The sequence below is a fragment of the Chiloscyllium punctatum genome, chromosome 9 (genome assembly GCF_047496795.1).
Source record: "Chiloscyllium punctatum isolate Juve2018m chromosome 9, sChiPun1.3, whole genome shotgun sequence".
Classification (NCBI taxonomy): domain Eukaryota; kingdom Metazoa; phylum Chordata; class Chondrichthyes; order Orectolobiformes; family Hemiscylliidae; genus Chiloscyllium; species Chiloscyllium punctatum.
In genome coordinates this window covers 125,570,101-125,591,066 of record NC_092747.1, presented here as the reverse complement: position 1 = coordinate 125,591,066, position 20,966 = coordinate 125,570,101, and the positions used below count along the sequence as shown (strand labels likewise).

The following is a 20,966-nucleotide window of genomic DNA, read 5'->3' as shown; positions in this document are numbered from 1 at the left end:
AGGCTCACTGGTCTATAATTACCAGGGTTGTCTCTACTCCTCTTCTTGAACAAGAAACAACATTTTCCTTGTTGGTACTATTCCTGTAGACGATGATGACATAAAGATCAAAGCTCTGCAATCTCCTCCCTGGCTTCCCAGAGAATCCGAGGATAAATCCCATCCGGCCCAGGGATTTTTTTCACACTTTCCAGAATTGCTAACACCTCCTCCTTGTTAACCTCAATCCTTTCTAGTCTAGTAGCCTATATCTCAGTCTTGTCCTCGACAACATTGTCTTCTTCCAGTGTGAATACCAATGAAAAATAATCATTTAGCACTTCCCCTATCTCCTCGGACTCCACATATAACGTCCTTCTCCTTGATTGGCCCCAATCTTACTCTAGTCATTCTTTTATTGCTGATACACCTATAGAAAGCTTTCTTTTCAGATTCTACTCACTGTTGGAGATCAGCTGCTCACTATGCTACAATAATATTGATAAAGCCTGCATACCTTCCATTGAATTATGACACCAAATTCTTCTTCCTATGCTAGTCTAGGAGCTTTCTAATAGTTTATGTTAAAGAATGAACCAAATTTGCAGCAAAAGAGGCACTTATTTCATTTCAGTAAATTATATACAAGATATATTATGGTAACATGAGGAGAAGACACAACTGTCTCTAACTCCAGAACAGCCAAACTTACCTGAAACTCCCTAAGCTTGCCTGATACTCCCCAGTGGCTGTAAGAATGGATAAAACTGTCAGTTTAGCTCCAAGGTTAGTCCTTTTGTATCTGTTACCTGATACAGCAGTTACAAGGTACGAAGTGAGATCATTTCAATCGAGTTCCCACTTTCTGTTTCTCATTTATTAAGCAAATCTTTAATGTAGACCTGACCAGGCAAGGATGGCAGTTTCCTTCCCTCAAGGACATGAGTAAACTAGATGGGATTTTTCTCCTCCCCCCAGCAATCAACAATGGATTCATGGTCATCATTAGACTCTTAATTCCAGATTTTTCATAATTCAAATCCTGCCACGGCAGCTGATGGAATTTTAGTTCAATTTTTTAAAACTTTGGAATTAGGGGTCTAACGATGACCATGAATCCATTGTTGATTGTTAGAAATAAAACATCTGGTTCACTAATATCCTTTAGAGAAGGGAACTTCCATCATTACCTGGTCTGGCCTCCATGTGACTCCAGACCCACAGTTATGTGGTTGACTCTCAACTGCCCTCTGGGCAATAAATGCAGCCTAGGCAGCAACATCCTCATCCTGGGAATGAATAAAAAGTATTGACAAATTCTTATATTGCAAACAGCAGTCTACAAAAATTGTACATGTCTTAAATATCAACAGTCTGTTGACAAATCTGAAATAAATAACTGTTGTTAGAATTAATAAATTCATACCAATATATTATCTGAATATATAATGGAATATTCCAGTTTTACTCGATAAATTCTTTGAAAATGCATGAAAAATAATGCAATCTGAACATTAAGACGTTAACGTTTATTGCAGGTAATAATTCATGACACTATTATACAATTTCTCCAAATAATTCAATGGTTGCAATTGCTACCTTTGGATACAAAGGTCATGAGCTGGTTCAAATAGTACATGGAACTTGCTTTATAAGGGACAGCAAATTAAACTAGTGACAGTTATGAATCACATCAGAGATGAATAAATAAATGCTTTAGCAACCTGAGTAAAGAACATCTAATTCTGTTGTCAGCCACTGAATTCTCCACCTTGCTAGAAAGAAAAAACTTTACAAAATTGAATTCACACCATGCAGAAAATTAGTGCTTGAAATTTAAAATGGTTATTCAATTTAATTTTTGGAACTGTTTTTCCGGAGAACATCTCTTTAAAAAGTAGATAATATTTCCTTACTACTTATACAGACATTTTTTATCTAGGTTTGAATGAAACTATCTTGATCACTGGTCTGTGAAGGGCAAATTAGCCATACAGACTTACAATGCAATGATTCAGATCTTATTTTCTTTAAATTTATACTTTATTAAAAGTCTATAAATTTAATTTTGATCTAGCAGAACATTAAATTGGACATTGATATGTTAAAAATAAACAGAAATTGGAGATGATTCAGCCTATCACACTCCTGGCATGGGCTGTCACCCATTTCCAGTGTAGTCGATGCATTCTAATACCTCAATAAGGGCACTCACATGGTACCAGCTGATGTGACATGTATGTCCCAAATTTGGACCGGGCTGGTTGATTCAATTAATTTGCATATCTGTCACCAATGAACAAATGTGCAGCACAGTGATTCAGTGGTTAGCACTGCTGCCTCACAGCACCAGGGACCTGGGTTTGGTTTTAGCCTCAGGCAACTGTCTGTGTGGAGTTTCCCCATTCCCCAGTTTCCTCTCACAGTCACAACGATGTGCAAGTCATCTGGATTGGCTATGCTAAATTACCCATAGTGTTCAAGGATGTGCAGGCTAGGTGGATTAGTCATGGGAAATGTGGGGTTCTGGGGTTAGGGAGGGTGGGATGTTGTTTGGAGGGTTTGTTTGGACTCGATGGGCTGAATGGCTTGCTTCCACACTGTAGGGATTCTATGAAGCCAACTAAGTGCAAGAGGATCCCACCAGAAGTACTTCAAGGACCAAGCATCCAACTCGTAGGTACAGTGACTTTGAACAACTTTTGCTAGTGTCAGTACTGTGGACTGTTTGGAAGGTGCTATATTGAGTTCCCAGATTTGGTTGCATTATCAGAGAGAGGAACGAGTATTAAGTGACATATCCACACAAAGGCTGTAACTGGCATGCGGACTGCAGCACAATGAGGAGATGAAGAGATTGGGGAGCAGTCAAGCTCTACATCTTTCACATAACTTCCAGCCAGATTCCTCCTTTTACAGCTCATTAACATTGACAAGAGATTGTCTGACAATCTGTCAATGCACCAACACATCAGTGTGCATACCGGAAAGAATTCTCCTGCATGCTGCCCTTGTGAAGGTCTTCATGAGTCCCCTATAACAGAACTGGTTTCAGTGAGTTGGCATACAGGCTATCCTTGTCCTTTGACCTCGTTGCAGCTCACTCACTCATGCATACTCACCACATGCTGATCCCAAATCTATGTCTGTCTCCAATGTACATGTGGCAGCACGGTGGCTCATTGGTTAGCACTGCTGCCTCACAGCACCAGGGACCCAGGGTTCAATTCCCACCTCGGGTGACTGTCTGTGTGGAGTTTGCATGTTCTCCCCGTGTCTGTGTGGGTTTCCTCCGGGTGCTCCGGTTTCCTCCCACAGTCCAATGATGTGCAGGTCAGGTAAATGGCCCATAGTGTTAGATGCATTAGTCAGGGGTAAATGTAGGGGAATAGGTCTGGGTGGGTTGCTTTTCGGATGGTCGGTTTGGGCTTAAGGGCCTGTTTCCACACTGTATGGAATCTAATCTTCTCTCGGCACGTGAGAATGCCATGCTGGTAGCCGTGAGACTCAGCTCAAGTCACATTGTCTCTTCCTCAGTAATTTCTCCCACTCCTGTCAATGTCTATCAATGAGGTAGCTAGGACTGGATCCATTGTTCAGTCATGGTGTTCCACTTTTAACAGGAACTATATTTTAAAATGACTTTATTGCTTATAAAGTGCTTTGTCACGCCATGAGATGATGAAAGATGATATATAAATGCAAGTCTTTCATTCTTTGCAAAACTAATTAACAAAAAGATGTGATCATGTATGGTCACTGCAGATTTTATTTAAAGAAATCTAAATATGTACCACTTTCAATCAAGAACAATGTTATGCAATTTAAAAATTCTCCCTAAAATATAAATCCATGATCCCATGCCACCGCAGAAGCACTGCACATGGGAAGCACTATTGGAGCAAGTGTAAAGATATCAGAGCCACGAAGCTCCAACTGTGCTCCCACTCAATACTTTGTCACCAGTACAGGATTTCAGAATTCTCCCTGTATAATAAATCCCACTTTAATGAGATTTTTATCTCCTTAATCTATGTTTTCAAAAAACATTCAGACGATGTGGATGTCATTGGCTATACCAGCATTCATTGCCCAAGGGGCAGATAAGAGTCAAACATTTTGCCACAGGTCTGGAGTCTATATATGCCAGGCTAAGTAAAGATAGCAGATTGTCTTCCTTAAAGGAAACCAGACGGGTTTTTAATGACAACAGTTACACTGTGTTGGCTTTTAATTCCAGATTTGATTGAATTCACATTTTAACCACAGTGAGTTTCAAACCCATGTCTCCAGAAGTTAGCCTAGAGGCTCTGGTTTAATAACTCAGTGACATCACTATCATGGCATCAGCTCCCCTGAATATAATTTGGAAAGTGGCCTTTTGCACGAGCAGTCTTAATGAAACCTGCAAGATTACAAAGGGGCGTGACAGCATCGATGTTGAGATGATGTTTCCACTAATGGAGGAATCTCAAACTAGGGAACATCATTGCTAAATAACAAGACACTCATTTAAAGCTGAGATGCAAATGATATTGTTTTTCTCTCTCAGAGGCTGGTGAATGTCTAGACTTCTTTATAGCCGACAGTTGGGGAGGCTAGATCGCTGAAAGTATTTGAAGAGGAGGCAGACAGATTTTTGAAATATTGGTAAGTTGAGGGCTATAACACAGAGGTGTGGAGACCTGGGGCAGACCAGTCAAGACCAGGTGATGGGGCAGGCTTGAAGAGCTGAATGGCCTACTCCTGAAGCTGAATGCAGGGAAAATCAGATATCATTCTTCGTATATATGTACTTAACTGGATGTTTATGAGCTTTTTTGTTATGGAGTCATAGAGTTATACAACATGGAAATGGACCTTTCTGTCCAACTCGTCCATGCTGACCAGTTATCTTAACCTAATGTAGTCCCATTTGCCAGCATCTGGCCCATATCCCTCTCAACTCTTCCTATTCATATATGCATCCAGGTGCCTTTTAAATGTTGTAACTGTGTCACCACTTCCTCTGCCAGCTCATTCCATACACGCACCACCCTCCGCGTGCAAATGTTGCCCCTTAGGTCTCTTTTACATCTTTGCTCTCTCACCTTAAACCTATGCCCTCTAGTTCTGGACTCTCCCACCCCAGGGAAAAGACTTTGTCTATTTATCCTATCCATGCCCCTAATGATTTTATAAACCTCTATAAGGTCACCCCTCAGCCTCCGACGCTCCAGGGAAAACAGCCCCAGCCCATTCAGCCTCTCCCTGTAGCTCAAACCCTCCAACCCTGGCAACATTCTTGTAGATCTTTTCTGAACCCTTTCAAATTTAACAACATCTTTCCGATAGCAGGGAGACCCGAATTGAATGCAGCATTCCGAAAGTGGCCTGACCAATGTCCTATGACATTTTCATTTATGTCCTATTCCTTTCACCATCTGGTTAGAATACATGGGATGTATGGGTTATAGTTTGGAGCAGCAGAATGTATATGATCAACTGGAAAGGAGGATGAATCAGAAACTGTATGCGGGAATAAGTCTCCCTCCCCACTGTGGGTAAGCAGTGGGTCTCAGAGCAAGGTGCTATCAGTGTAGTATATTGCACAGCTGTGTCCCATAACCATCACCCAAATCATGTCCTGATTTGTCTGGAGATCAAAAATGGAGGATCCATAGAGACCAAGGACACAAATCACTGGACGAAGGGAGTAAAACATTTACCTATCATCCTTATGGGCACTTTTCTGTGCAGTGAGGGTTTGTGTGTTCTCTGTTGTTGTCAACGATCTGATTTCACCCACTAATGGTCCCCATGATCAGCTTCTCTTTCTCTCTGGCTCAAAACTTTCCCACCCTTTGCCCAATTGCTGTTTTTTTTTCTTTTTTTTCTCTCTCTCTTTGTCTCTGGGCTCCTTTACCTTCCCACTCACCACTCCCACCACCATCCCCAAAATACATACTACCTTCTCTATCTACACACAGTTCTGAAGAAGCTAACTCTCTCCCTCTCTCCACAGATGCTGCCAGACTTGTTGAGTTACTCTGGCACTTCCAGATATTGTTTCGGATGTGATCCTGTTGCTGAGAAATACTCTGGGAATTTTGGTCCACGCTGTTGTCTCTGTCCCTCACAGAGATGTTTAACGTGCAGGCATTACTTCCCAGTGACCTCTGTCATCGTGTGTGAGTCTGTAAGGGAGGGTATTAGTTCCTATTGAGCCCTGTCACTCAGAATCTGTAAGGGGGGGGGGGGCGTGGCGGAGAGTGAAAGTCCCAGGTCGCCTGTCACGAAGCGGCAGTGGGAATGAGACTGACGAGCAGAGGCAGAGGGAGAGCAGCAAAGACCGTGAAGCCGGTAGAGCATGAAGCTGAGCAGCAGGAGGACGGGAACAGGCTGTTTCCTGCACATCCAGGTGAGAGTAACACCCTGAGCCTCCTGCAGTTACGAGGGAGTCAGCGCTGCTGCGTTTACTGGGGGATTCAATGAAATTTTCAGTGTGTGTGTGTACCAAGCTGGGGCAAGTTTGCAGTCTGATGCCTTTGTTGGGGAATTCAGTGAAAGTTTCTGTGAATGTGTGAGTGTGCGTTTTTGTGTGAGTGTGTGTATGAGTGCGTGAGTGAGTGTGTCTGAGTGTGTGTGTTTGAGTGATGTTTGAGTGTCTGTCTGAGTGAGTGTGTTTTTCTTGAGTGTGTCTGTGAATGTCTGCCTGAATGAGTGTCTGAGTGTGTGTCTGTGACTGTGTCTCAGTGTGTGTTTGTATGTGAGTGTGTGTGTTTCTGTCTGTGTGTGTCTGTGAGTGTGTTTCTGTGTGTGTTTCTATATGAGTGTGTGTTTCTATGTGAGTGTGTGTCAGTGTGTGTTTCTATGTTTTAATGCGCGTGTCTGAGTGTGTTTCTATGTGAGTGTGTGTTTCTGTCTGTGTGAGTGTGTCTGAGTGTGTTTCTGTGTGTTTCTATATGAGTGAGTGTGTTTCTGTCTGAGAGTCTGTGTGTGTGTGTCTGTGTGTATGACTGAGTGTGTGTCTGTGTGAGTGAGTGCGTGTCTGTGTATGAGTGAGTGCGTGTCTGTGTGAGTGCGTGTCTGTGTGTGGGTGAGTGTGTCTGTGTGAGTGAGTGTGTGTCTATGTGAGTGTGAGTGGGTGAGTGTGTGTGTGTCTGTGTGTTTGTATATGAGTCTGTCTGTGTGAGTGTGTGTCTGTGTGTGTATGAGTCTGTCTGTGTGTGTGTCTGTGTGAGTGTGTGTCTGTGTGAGAGTGTGAGAGTGTGTGAGTGTGTGTCTGTGAGAGTGTGTGTCTGTGAGTGTGTTTCTGTGTCTGTTTCTATGTGAGTGTGTGTGTTTCTGTCTGAGAGTCTGTGTATGTGTGTGTATGTCTGAGAGTGTGTCTGTGTGAGAGTGTGTGTCTGTGTGAGAGTGTGTCTGTATGTGTTTCTATGTGAGTGAGTGTGTTTCTGTCTGAGAGTCTGTTTGTGTATGTGTCTGTGTGTATGTCTGAGTGTGAATGTGTGTCTATGTGTATGAGTGCGTGTCTGTGTATGTGTGTCTGTGTGAGTGCGTGTCTGTGTGTGTCTGTGTAAGTGACTATGTGTCCATGTGAGTGTGAGTGTGGGTGAGTGTGAGTCTGTGTGTGTCTGTGTCTGTCTGTGTGTGTCTGTGTCTGTCTGTGTGTCTGTGTGTGTCTGTGAGTGTGTGAGAATGTGTGTCTGTGTGTGTGAGTGAGTGTGTGTTTGTCTGTCTGTGAGTGTGTGAGAGTGTGTGTCTGTGTGTGTGAGTGTGTGTGTGTCTGTGTGAGTGTGTGTGTGAGTGAGAATGTGTCTGTGTGTGTGAGTGAGTGTCTGTCTGTCTGTGTGTGTGTCTGTGTAAGTGTGTGTCTGTGAGTCTGTGTGTGAGTGAGTGTGTGTGTCTGTGTGTGTGTGTGTGTGTCTGTGAGTGTCTGTCTGTGTGTGTGTGTCTGTGTGTGTGAGTGTGTCTGTCTGTGTGTCTGTCTGTGTGTGTCTGTGAGTGTGTGAGTGTCTGTGTGTGTGTGAGTGAGGGTCTGTGTGTGTGTCTGTGTGAGTGAGTGTCTGTGTGTGTCTGTGTGTGTGTGTCTGTGTGAGTGTGAGTGAGGGTCTTTGTGTGAGTGAGTGTGAGCTGGGGTGGGGTTGCAGATTGTGTCCAGCGCCGGTTCTGTGTGAACTCTCTGACCGAGTTTCCTTTCGGCAGGAGCCGCTGCTGCTGTTGTGGCTGTTGCTGGTCTTACCGGGCACGGGCCGGGCCACCGAGCTGCTTTACCGGGTCCGGGAGGAGTCACCGGCGGGCACCTACATCGGGAACCTGGCCACCGACCTGAGGCTGAACCGGAGCGAGCCGGGAGTCACCTATAACCTGGCGTCGGCGGCGGGCTCCGGCCGCTTCGTGGACCTGAACCGGGAGACCGGGGAACTGCGGACCTCGGCGGCAGTGCTGGACCGGGAGGAGCTGTGCCCGGATCCCGGTACCGGGAGCCTGGCGGAACCGTGCTGGCTGCTGCTCGATGTCCTGCTGCTGCCCCCCCGCCTGTTCCGCCTCCTCAAGCTCCGGCTCCGGGTCGAGGATGTTAACGACCAGGCGCCGCGGTTCCCCGCCTCCAGCCTCGGCCTCTCGGTACCGGAGAACGCGGAGCCGGGCTCCCGCTACCCTCTGGAACCGGCGGCCGAGGACCCGGAGCCCGGCCTCAACGGGATGCTCCGCTACCGGCTGCAGGGGACGGGCCCCGCCGCCTACTCCGGCGCCTTCTCTCTGGTGCAGGAGGACGGCGCGGTACCGGGGAAGCCGGCTCCTTTCCTGGTACTGGAGACGCCGCTGGACCGGGAGTCCCGGGATCGGTATGTGATGGAGCTGGTGGCCGAGGACCGGGGCAGCCCGAGCCTGTCGGGGACGGCGACGGTAACGGTGTCGGTGAGCGACGTTAACGACCACTGCCCCGAGTTCCCGCAGAGCGAGCTCCGCCTGAGCGTGTTCTCCAACATCTCGGTGGGCAGCACCGTCACCCGGCTCCAGGCTCAGGACCCCGACCTCGGATACAACGCCCGGGTCGTCTACTCGTACGGGGAGCGGGTCCCCGGGAGCTCCAGCCGCCTGTTCCGCCTGGATCCTGTCTCCGGTACCATCCGCCTGGCTGCCCCCATCCAGGAGGACAGTGCCCACTTCCACCGGCTCACTGTGCTGGCTACCGGCACCGGCTGTGCCCCGGTCGCCCTCACCGTCAGCCTGAACATTATCCCGGTGGGGGTTACCGGACCCCCGGTGCTCAGCCCCCGGTACATCGCCCTCCAGGCGGATGGCGTGCTTTACCTGAAGGAGAGTGAGCCCCCCCGGACCCCCTTGGCCTTCTTCACCGTTACCGGAGACCGGGAGCCGGTCCGCTGCTACCTGCACGGAGGGGAGGCGGCGGCGGCTTTCCGCCTGTCCCGGTACCAGGACCTCCCCAGTGAGTATCTCCTGGAGACCGGGCAGCCCCTGGACTATGAGCTCCAGCAGCGTTACCAGGTCACAGTGGTGGCGGAGAACGCAGACGGGCTAGCCAGCAGGGTCCTCCTCCAAATCCAACTCATCGATGAGAACGACAACGCACCGGTGTTCACCAGCCCCTCAGTACAGCTCTTGGTGGAGGAGAACAACCTCCCGAACTGCCACCTCGCCAGACTGAAAGCCACAGACGCTGACAGCGGAGAGATGGGTAACATCACCTACATACTCAGCCCTGGGGTACCTCCGGTCTTCAGTGTGGACCCACTCAGTGGGACCCTCTCTGTATCCACCAGCTTAGACCGAGAGGAACACAACAGGTACAGACTCACCATCAGAGCTATCGATGGTGGGACACCGTCCCTGGAATCTACCGCCACCGTGATCATCACCGTCCTGGATGTCAATGACAACAGCCCCAGGTTCATCAACAAAGACTTCAACTTCTTTGTCCCTGAAGACTACCCGAGTTTTAGTGAGATTGGTGTGATTGGGGTTATGGATCCTGATGCTGGGACCAATGGCTGGGTCGCCCTGTCTATCCTTAATGGCAGTGAGCACTTTGTGATAGACACAGGCAAGGGAAACCTCATGGCAAGTGTGCCTTTGGACAGGGAACAGCAGAGCTCCTATATTCTTTGGATTCAAGCTACAGATGGAGGAGAACCTGCTCTTTCTGCTGTTGCTAAAGTGACAGTGCTTCTGATAGATGTCAATGATAACCCACCATTAGTCTTGTTCCCTCAGTCTAACCTCTCTTTCCTTCTCGTCCTCCCATCCACGGTTCCTGGCTCTTCCATTACTGAAGTGTATGCTGTTGATAAAGACACAGGAATGAATGCTGTCATTGCTTACAGCATCATTGGTCACAGAGGACCCCGTCCAGAGACTTTTGTCATTGATGCAGGCACCGGTAACATCACGTTGCATGAAGCTTTGGTGAAGAACGATTATGGATTGTATAGACTGCTGGTCAAAGTCAGTGATCATGGATATCCAGAGCCACTTCACAGCACAGTTATAGTTAACCTTTTCGTCAATGAAACATTGAGCAACGAGAGCTACATAGAAAGCCTACTGAGGAAAGATCCTGGCATCAGGATAGAGGAGAGTCTACCAGAGACAAGAACTGACCCTTTTCAAACGAAACTAGATGTGTTTCCATGCGAGACTGTCTTGATAGCATTGTCAGCTTTATGCTTTGGACTCTTCGCCTTAGCTTTTGTATTGGTCTGCTACATTTCATTTCGAAGAAAGAAACACAGAAGAAAAGCCTACGGTGTGGCAGAGGTTGAGATCCCACTAAAGAAGACATTTTCTCCAATGAAAATGAAGCCAAAGTCATTGAATGACTTAGATCTATGAGTGGTATGATATAACCGATCAACTGTTTACACCAAATACTCAGACAGTACTTTGAAGTTACCAACATTCTGTGTTTCAAATGTGTTTGGTATGAAGAACTTCTAAGTTGCAGTGTTCCAAACTGATTAGCTTTTGAATAATACACAGTATTGTTTACAGAACAAAATTATATAATTTGGAGTAAGACTAACGTTTTCTTTATAAAACTGAATATTTTGTTAAAAAGCATAAATTTGCACAGCTGGGTCTGTGATTGATCCCAAGATTTCATTTCATAAAAGCAACATGGCTGGACCTTGAACTCTCGAGAAATGAAACAGAAAATCCAAGACAATCACTGCTTCTATCTTTTGCTGACCAAGAGACCCAGGCAAATAAGGTAAACCTGCAACATCTATGTTTGAGAATTGCATTTGATTTCAATAATGAGATGACTTTCAGATTGTATTAACTCATAAAATACTATTTTAAAAGGTATGCTGCTATTGAGTTAAAATGAGTAACTCTGTCTATTAGAGCTTTACATTTGATAAGTGAAAAGTAAAATTGATGAGAAACGTGTATTATAGAATAGTTAATGGTCAGCTGGTTGATCAACCCTGTTCAATATTGGTATTCTTGTAATGTATTCTGTCAATGTGTTCTTCTGTATTTAGTTTTAATACCAACAGCCTTTTGTGTCACTTTACTAAATGATGGTGGGAGCTAAGAGCGATTTATGCTTCTCAAAGAAAAGGAGCTGCAAAGTGATTTATTTAAGATATCTTTTAAATGAAACATCAATTCATTGTTTTACTTTTGAGGAATATTTAACCTGCTGTCTGTCATTTCAGGTTGCCTTCAAATCAGAAACTATTGAGTGAAGCTACATAGATCAAATAACACAGCGGTAATGCATGTGTAACTTCACCAGATGTGATCCTAAGAATGTCACTTCTTCACGTCACTTTCTGACACTGTATGAACATTACTGAACTTGAGAGACTGTCACCAGACAAAAACATCCCAAGCAACTTGAAATAAGCAATTAATTGATCTTGCTTGATTTTCATCCATCTGGAATATGGAATTACAATTTATATAGTAAACAATTATTTGACAAGTTTATGAAAAAATAATATTTCTGTAAATTACTTAATTTTTGAGCTTGTTTATATAAATTCTGCAGCAAAATGAAAATTCTTTGTAAATGGCTATTTATTTTTGAAATGATATCTCTGATTTAATTAAACTGTGTAAAAAAAAAGTCAGTATTCTTTTTCTTTTTCACATGTCAATAGCAACTCAATAGGTTTTCTTTTGGAGCTTGTATATGTTGTGTTTTAGAAATGATATAAAGAGATGTTTAGAATTTAAAAACAATGAAAAACTTGAAGCAAGCAGTTGTTGAGAAGCCAAACCTTTCCTCCAGCACTGCTTGTTTTAAATATGTGAAATTACAATCAACGTTTTGTATTAATGTATAATGTATACTAGATGCAGCTCTTATTTGCAATGTAAATCTCAGTGATGGCTTAACCAAAATAATTTAACCCAAATTTGAAAAGTCAATGACTCAGATAGGGAAACTTCCTTTCCATCAGGGTTTTAATTATCCAGCTGTAGCTGTATTTCTACGTTCATACTGATGCAAAGATGTTTTGGCCATAGTCAGATACTAATGTTTCTCTCAAATGCAATAAAGCCACATGGCATCACATTGCTCTGGGTTTACCACAAGGTCAGGTATTACTTTTGTTTTGGGTGTATTGACAGACTTTTAACAAAATCTTTGAGTAGTCTTAAAATGAGCAGCATGGTGGCTCAGTGGTTAGCACTGTTGTCTCCCACTGCCAGGGACATGGGTTCACTTCCAGCCTCAGGCAACTGTGTGGAGTTTGCATGTTATCCTAGTGGCTGTGTGGGTTTTCTCAGAGTGATCTGATTTCTTCCCACGATCCAAAAGGATGTGCAAGCCAAGTGAATGGGCAGTGCTAAATTGTCCATAGCGTAGGTTACTTGGAGTAAATATAGGGTAGGGGGATGGGTTACTCTTTGGAGGATTAGTGTGGACTTATTGGGCTGAAGGGCCTGTTTTCACACTGTAGGAATTCTAATTCGAATATTTTACAACTTTAACATTGAAATGCATCACTATCAAAAAGTGGAAGCCACTACTGCTTCATTTGTTTCTTGGAAAAAACAACCTTAAGGGATGTGGAACTCTGTCTGTATAAGTAAACTATCCAAGTGTGTGTAAGTTGCATTTTGTGCACGACAACAACTGACCATGTATGATCCTATTGAATGTCAGAGCAGACTGCAGGGGTTGGACTGTCTACTCTTGTTCCTATTTTTTATGGTTTTATCACAGAATCTGGCTTATTATTTAGCCAGATATATGGCAAACTTTGTACTTTCTATGCTCCCTCAAATTGCTATTTTATAAATGTAACAATGATATTCTCCATCTAATTTCTAGCAACATTTTGCATTCCTTCAGAGCATTCCTAACATTTTAATATTCATGATACTCAATACAAATATAAAAAATAATGTTTTATAGAATATATCAGTAATGGTCATGAAAACTAAACTAAGTTTGAATATTTGGGATTACTATTTCAAACCTTTCATACACAAAAGAGACTTTCGCCTCTAATTACAAATCACTCAAAATTCTACAAAATCATGAATGACTATCCCGTTCTCTAAAGAAATCACATTCACAGTGGAAAGTTTTGTACGTTTTCAATTTGAATGAAACCAATAGTGTTTTGGCAACTGCAGTTTTTGAGACTTTCACAATTTCTGGCATGATAATTGTTTAAGTTACTTCAATTTAAAAAGAAAACATTTTTTACCCCATTATCCATTGTTTCTCAGGATTGATGTACAATGTCATGCTGTAAGCTTCCTGTCCCGTAAACTGTCAATATCTTTGCAGACCAGTTCAAATGAACTATTTGGCATGTTAGAATTCCTGTCAAAGGAACTAGACAGTAATAATTTGCATTTTCATAACAATATTCATGAAAAGGAATGAAATTTCATGCAATGACCAACTTTACAAACAAGTAAAAGTCAGATAGTGAGTTGGTGTATCCATAATGATCATTGAAGGCATCGTACAGCAGCATGCCAATCTAATAATCCTTAATGATATTTCATTCTTTGTTATCAGCCCTTTATCAAGATGGGAGGGGTGTAGAACAGCCTTATCATGTGAGCATTTGCAGTTATGTAGAGTAAGGAGAAGCTAGGACCTTTCTTTAAAACAAAAAGGTTAAGAGACAATTTAACAGAGGTGTTCAACGTTATGAACAATCTTGAGAAGAATAACTTTCTGGTAGAAAGGTTGACAAAGAAAGGACACAGAATAAGGCAATTGGTGATAGAAATGGGGGAAGGTGAGAATTTTTATGTGGCAATTTATGATCTGGAATGCACTGCCTGTGAGAGTGATGAAAACAAGATTCAATTGCAAGTTTCAAAAGGAAATTGAATATATCAATGTTTTTAATCAACTTATTTAGACATGTTCTAACACATATCTGGAACAGCAAGCTCAATCTTCCCGTTCATAGGTCAGGAACCTACCTCTGCACCACATGACCTCTTAATGCTCCTCCAGCACTTACTCATTCATGGTGTGAGAGAGAAGAGAATAACAGAAGATGGTTTGAATCCAGCAATTTCCTCCTGTGCCTCTCTGCTGCTAACTAAGAGCAACAAGTGTTTTAAATAGATACTGTCCCTGGTACAAAGGACAGGTACAGATATAATGGAGGCTGAATGGCCTCCTTCTGTGTTGTAGGATTCTATAATATTCCTGCATTGGCAACAGAGATAACCTTTTTTTGATAAAGCAGACCCCTCTGACATTTGGCCCACCATGAAAGTAGATTATTGTTGTAAATAATCGGCATGGTGGCACAGTGGTTAGCACTGCTGCCTCACAGTACCAGAGACCTGGGTTCAATTCCTGCCTCAGGCAACTGTCTGTGTAGAGTTTGTACATTCTCTGCGTGGGTTTCCTCCCACAGTCCAAAGATGTGCAGGTCAGGTGAATTGGCCATTCTAAATTGCCCATAGTGTGAGGTGAAGGGGTAAATGTAGGGGAATGGGTCTGGGTGGGTTGCTTTTCAGAGGGTTGGTGTGGACTTGTTGGGCCGAAGGGCCTGTTTCCACACTGTAAGGAAGGTAATGTAGGTTTAAGTGGATTTTGCTGATTCACTTTGTGGTTGATTAGTAGGAATCCAGCAGGTTGAATGAACAAAAGTAGATCCCATCAGATGTGGTTGGTGGTCAGGGACATTTTCATAACAGACCAAATGGAGATTTGAGTAAAATAAAGAATTGATTAAAGTATTTAATAAAGTAGTTAACAAGAGACGAAGTAAAACGAAGACGATGGAAAAATATGCTGTCAGTCAATAATTATGACACCTCACTGAAATACAACTTTTAAAGAAGTATTCATCATCATTTAGTTATAATCACATTTTGACAAAGATAAATGCAAGGAAAGTTAACCGATTGCATAGAACTATTACTAAAACACACAAATAGACACTATTCATATGAACTTAGAGGTTTTGGGCATGTTTTGTGGCAGTGTGTATTGGCCAGCTGTGTGCTTTACATCTCCCAACATAAACATCTAAAGAAACAAGCTGGAAAAACTCAGCAGATCTGGCAGTACTTGTGGAGAGAAAGCAGAGTTCTGAAGAAGGGTTACTGGACCTGAAACATTAATTCTGATTTCTCTTCACAGGTGCTGCAAGACTTGCTGAAGTTTTCCAGCAATTCCTGTTTTTATTTCTGATTTCCAGCATCTGCATTTCTTGTTTTTTATTGTTTTGTATTTAAACATTGAAAGATACGTAAAACACATTTCTGCATCCCTATCACATAATTCATGCAAAGTTCACGTATATTGACTTTAATCAGAATTTCAAAGCTCCATTCAGTTGGCGATTTGCTGTGAATGTGCTTGGAGAAATGATTTACTGAATGGGTAAATGAAGAATCCAAAAAAACCAGTTGGGCAATATTCAGAAAGGAAAGCTTTCTGATTGCCAGGTTTGCATATGAGTGCTGGTGTTATAAGCACGAAACTGCTGACTCTGTGTAAGTGAAACTATGAAAGTACAGAGGGGAACAATATGATAGTTATTCATGATTTGATATCCCATAATTCAGGCACAGGAATTCCACCTTGTGTCTCTGCCTACCCTTCCATTTACTTCATCATTTTCTTTGTGTTGTTTCACGCAGTTGGGATATACACACTTTTTACCTGCTGTTGGTTAAATGATAAGGGGAAAGTGAAGAGATCATATTTCAAATACACATTGAATTATTTTCTACCTCCTCTGGATGGGGGTGGGGTGATAATGTGCCAATTCAGGGATTAAGACTTCCAGATAGTACCTGAGGGAGAGACAGTGACCCTTCAAAGAAATTTAATTGCTTTTGTGATCAACCAAAAATAAGTGCCATTAAAACTTCTGTATACAAAAAATGAACTCATCATTTTGAGAACAGTTCACTTTTAAACCGAATCAGCCTGTTTTGTGGTGTGTTAGGACACAGCCCTGAGTGTTTTTATATTCAGGTGAAAGTGGGTGCTGCAGATGCTGGAGATTAGGGTCAAGATTAGAGTGGTGCTGGAAAAGCACAGCAGGTCAGGCAACATCTGAGGAGCAGGAAAATTGACGTTTCGGGCAAAAGTTCCTGATGAAGGGCTTTTGCCTGAAACATCAATTTTCCTGCTCCTCAGATGCTGTTTGACCTGCTGTGCTTTTTCAGCACCATTCTAATTCTGTTTTTATGTTCATCCAGCATTTATTGCCCATCCCTCATTGCACAGAGGGCAGTTAGGAGTGAATCATAGTGTTGTGGGTCTGGAGTCACATGTAGGCCAGACCAGGTAAGGACAGCAGGTTCTCTCCCTAAAGGGCACTAGTGAACCTGATGAGTCATTTCCAATAATCAACAGTTTCACAATCGTCATTCGACTTTAACTTCAGGTTGTTATTGAATTCACAATCCACCATCTGCTACAGCAGGGTTTGAACCCAGGTCTCTAGGGTATTACCTGGATCTCAGGATCAATAGCCCAGTGACGATACCACTTGACCTTCACCTCCCATGTGAGCCTTAAAGACCGCCATATCCTGAATGCAACCTGTACCTAGACTTTCTGACTTTGTACCGAGGTACAATATCACTGCTCTATAAAACCTTCAGGACGACAAAACATAGGAGTGAAAGTAGACCATCCAGCTCATCAAATTTGATATGAATAGGAAGGGTTTAGAGGATGTGGGACAAATGGTAACTGATAGGACTAGGTCAAATTGGGATGTCTGGTTGGTGTGGACAAGTTGAGCCGAAGGGTCTGTCTCCATGCTGTGTGGCTCTATGATTCTGTGATCTGCCATTCAATAACATCATGCTTATCTGATTAGCTTCAACTCTACTTGCCTGCCTTTTTCCTACAATCCTTGATTCCATTATTGATTAATAATCTGTCTGTCTCAGCCTTGAATATACATAACAACACAACTTCTCCAGCCCTCTGTGGTAAAGAATTTCACAGAGCCATTACTTTCTGAGATACGAAATTGCTCCTTATATGTGTCTTAGATGTGTGTCACCTTATTCTGAGGTTATGCCCTCTGGTCTGAGACTTTCCACAAGGGGAAGTAGCCTTTCTATGTCAACCCTATCAAATCCCCTAAGAAACTTTAATGTTTCAATAGGATTGCTTTTCATTCTTATAAATACATTTTAGTCCTTTGTCATGCTTTAATCATTCTTGACAATGTCTATAATTGATAACAGTGTAAAACTGTACAAAGAGCAATTAGTCTTATTAAAGACATATTACGATCAGTAAATCTGCAGAGATCAGTAAAACTCTTTTCTTTGTTGGCCATTACTTTCTCTTAGATTTTGTTTTACTTATTACAAAATATTGATGGAAAAGAATAATAATAAACTGAATTTGAAAATCCAGGGATTACAATCCCAAGCTGGTGTTGAGTACTTGGTCAAAGCATAATTCCAGCAACATAAAATGAAAATATTGTCAGTTGGAGAATGTCACAGAGCTTTACAGTCTTAAGTTGTCGTGCGGGGAGTTGGCTGATATTTGTGGATAAATTATAAACATTGGAAAGATAAATCTGTGGGTAAGATTACTTAACTGAAAGTTAATTGGAGGAAAAATAACTTTTTGTATCTCAATGTACCGAATGTCAGTTTCATGTATTCCACTTCTAACCCATTGGAAAACCAACTCCCTTTAAATTCAATTCTTAAGGGATCTGGCTAAATAATACTTAACCCTGAGTTCAAAGGTTATGCATTGAAACCTTCCTTTAATGTCTTGGGTACATCGTCACTTGGAGGGTGATGCAGTGGCTCAGTGGCTGACACTGCTGTCTCATATTGCCAGGGGCTTGGGTGTGATCCCATCCTCAGGTTGAGAGTCAATGTGGAGTTTGCATATTTTCTGCAGATTTGTGCCCTGTGTAATGCAGACCAGGGGGGTTGGCTGTGGTTAATTTGGGCATAAGTTGGGAAGAAAACATTTTTTGGAGGGTCAGGACAGACTTGATGGGCTGAGTGGCCTACATCTGCATTGCTCCCCTTACCCCCATCCCCAGTCTGTAGAAGGGTTATACCCAAAACATTGACTTCTCCACCTTCTGACGCTGAGTGGAAATTGGCAGCTCTGAAAACACAGACTGCACAGCAAAATAACTTAACTGGCAGTGAATCACTCTGGATTCTCATCAAAAGATTGGAAAAACAATTGTATAATCTTTCTTTTATTGTGGTTCAATTAATTTTTATGAATTACACGAGAAATTATATATTTAGCATTTTAACCCTGATGTTGCCCAATATTAGATTAGATTACTTACTGCGTGGAAACAGGCCCTTCTGCCCAACAAGTCCACACCGATCCACCGAAGCACAACCCACCCAGACCCAGTCCCCTACATTTACCCCTTCACCTAACACTACGGGCAATTTAGCCTGGCCAATTCACCTAACCTGCACATTTTTTTGGATTGTGGGAGGAAACCCACACAGACACAGGAAAAATGTGCAAACTCCACATAGAGAGTCACCTGAGACAGGAATTGAACGTGGGTCTCTGGCGCTGTGAGGCAGCAATGCTAACCACTGTGCCACCATGCAGCTAGCACAACTCTGGTTAAAAAAACTTTTACTAAAAGGTTAAATGATATTATTAGTTGCTGCCATCCCACTTGAAGATTTCTCTTGCACTTTGACTGAAATGAACATGCATCAATTAAGTTTCTATTCTGATGTGCAATCTGCAAGTGTAATGTTTTGAACCAGTTGCCTATTAATACCTTTCCAATTCATTCACAGCAAATGCAAAACACTTAATGTTAGAGATATAATGTCTCCAGCAGAATGTTTGAAGATTTTATCTTTCATTTTTAAACTAAATAATGAGCATTCATGGCTGTTGCTTTACTTTTTCTTTAATGATGTAGCTCAGTGTAAATTCTAAAAAGGAAAACAATCTTGTTTGCACAGAAAAACGTAAATTCGAAAGCTCTTCTAAACATTGAAGACACCATGTAGGATGGCAGATGGCTGATGGAGAGATGTAGATGGTAATTCAATCACACAGTTCTGATGACACCATAAACAAAGCAAAACTTTGGTAGTTTATGAATATCAGCCAAACCTTGTGATTAAATTACTTCCGAAGGCACATTTGGATTTGTTACCCTTTACAGCATGTCATTTATTATTTTACCCCAAAATAAATCCTTGACTCGGTGTTGTGAACTGTCTGAAAGATCAGTAAAAGTAAAAGAACTGAAGGTCTGTAGCAGCACTTCAGTGGTGTAATCAGGGAGGCTGCTTGCAAAATGGAAACATGATACACTTTATAGTGTTTTTTTCAGTCTGGTGTTATTTTAATCTGTCATGGGTCATGATCAGGGTTTAAATAAACTGATTAAACATTATGCTGTGCATTGTACTGTGCTGCACACCATAAGAAAAAGTATATTGCTACAGCTCGATCTTAGCCTGACACAGGGCAATTTACAGTTGATGACATTCAGTTGAACTGCAGTTTCTGTTGTAATACAAAGAGTGAGCTCCCACACGCAGCAACTTGATAAGGGTTATAGAATCTGGTTTATTGATGGTAGTTGACCATGGCTTTTCTTTGAATTAGTGTTGTTGGCTTTTCTACATTTCCCGGACAGGGCAGTCAGACCTTGGTTTAACAGCTCATCTGAAAGATGACATCTTCCATCCTGCAGTCAGTCTGGATTATGTGCACAAATATTTGGACTGGGATTAATTATCTCATTCAATTGCTTTAATTTTCACAGTCGAGAGCATGGTGCTGAAAAAGCACAGCAGGTCAGGCAGTATCCGAGGAGCAGGAGAATCGACATTTCGGGCACCATGCTCTCGACTCTGATCCCCAGCATCTGAGTCCTCATTTTCTCCTATTTAATATTCACAATTTGTTTATTCCAATGCATGGTACCTTTAACTTTTGTGATTTAGATATTCACATACTGTATGTTAAAGGAGAAAGTGTATCAATTACTGGCAAACTCCATGTGGTAGTGTAGAGGTGAACAATGGTTGGAAATTAAGCCTATAACCTTTTGACTCATAGAAGAATGTTATGATAAACATTATATTTTATTATAAATTCATCATTTCTAATGCTCAGCTAAAATAACCCTGATTTTTTTCTCTCTCAGAATCAGGTACAGGTCGACCATCGTATCCGCGGAATAATTTTCCGTGGTTTCCTGTTGGACTATAACCTGATTTTTAACTTTGTACACCCCAGTCCAACACCAGCATCTCCAAATCAGTTACCCTTAGTTTACCATGGCCAGAACATATTACAGGGAACCTTCTGGAACCAGTGACCATGGGCCTGCTGGGAAGGTAAATTTCTCATTTAATTGAATGGGATTGTGACAATCCGTGGTTTCGGGATTCCGTGGTAGGTCTTGGAGCGTATCCCCATGGATATGGGCGGGGGTGGGTGGGGTGGGGGGCTACTGTATAAGGCAAATAGACAAAAATCACACAATGTGTTTATATCATAGGAATATCTTATATATTCACATGAAATT

General features: G+C 42.5%; 1 protein-coding gene across 1 annotated transcript; it reads left to right on the top strand.

Moving 5' to 3' along the window:
- The first annotated feature begins 6,222 nt into the window (after positions 1-6,222).
- On the top strand, positions 6,223-12,026 carry pcdh20 (protocadherin 20). Its single transcript, XM_072578194.1, has 3 exons — positions 6,223-6,379; positions 8,167-11,194; positions 11,649-12,026. The coding sequence occupies exons 1-2, from the start codon at positions 6,329-6,331 to the stop codon at positions 10,813-10,815; spliced, it is 2,700 nt and encodes an 899-aa protein (XP_072434295.1). The 5' UTR covers positions 6,223-6,328; the 3' UTR covers positions 10,816-11,194; positions 11,649-12,026.
- The last annotated feature ends 8,940 nt before the right edge of the window (positions 12,027-20,966 follow it).

What these genes read in the sequence shown, in the direction of transcription:
- pcdh20 (XM_072578194.1), top strand. Translation starts at nt 6,329, where the DNA reads ATGAAGCTGAGCAGCAGGAGGACGGGAACAGGCTGTTTCCTGCACATC. An exon ending in GCTGTTTCCTGCACATCCAG is followed by an intron (nt 6,380 to 8,166) that starts GTGAGAGTAACA and finishes TCCTTTCGGCAG; the next exon opens with GAGCCGCTGCTGCTGTTGTG.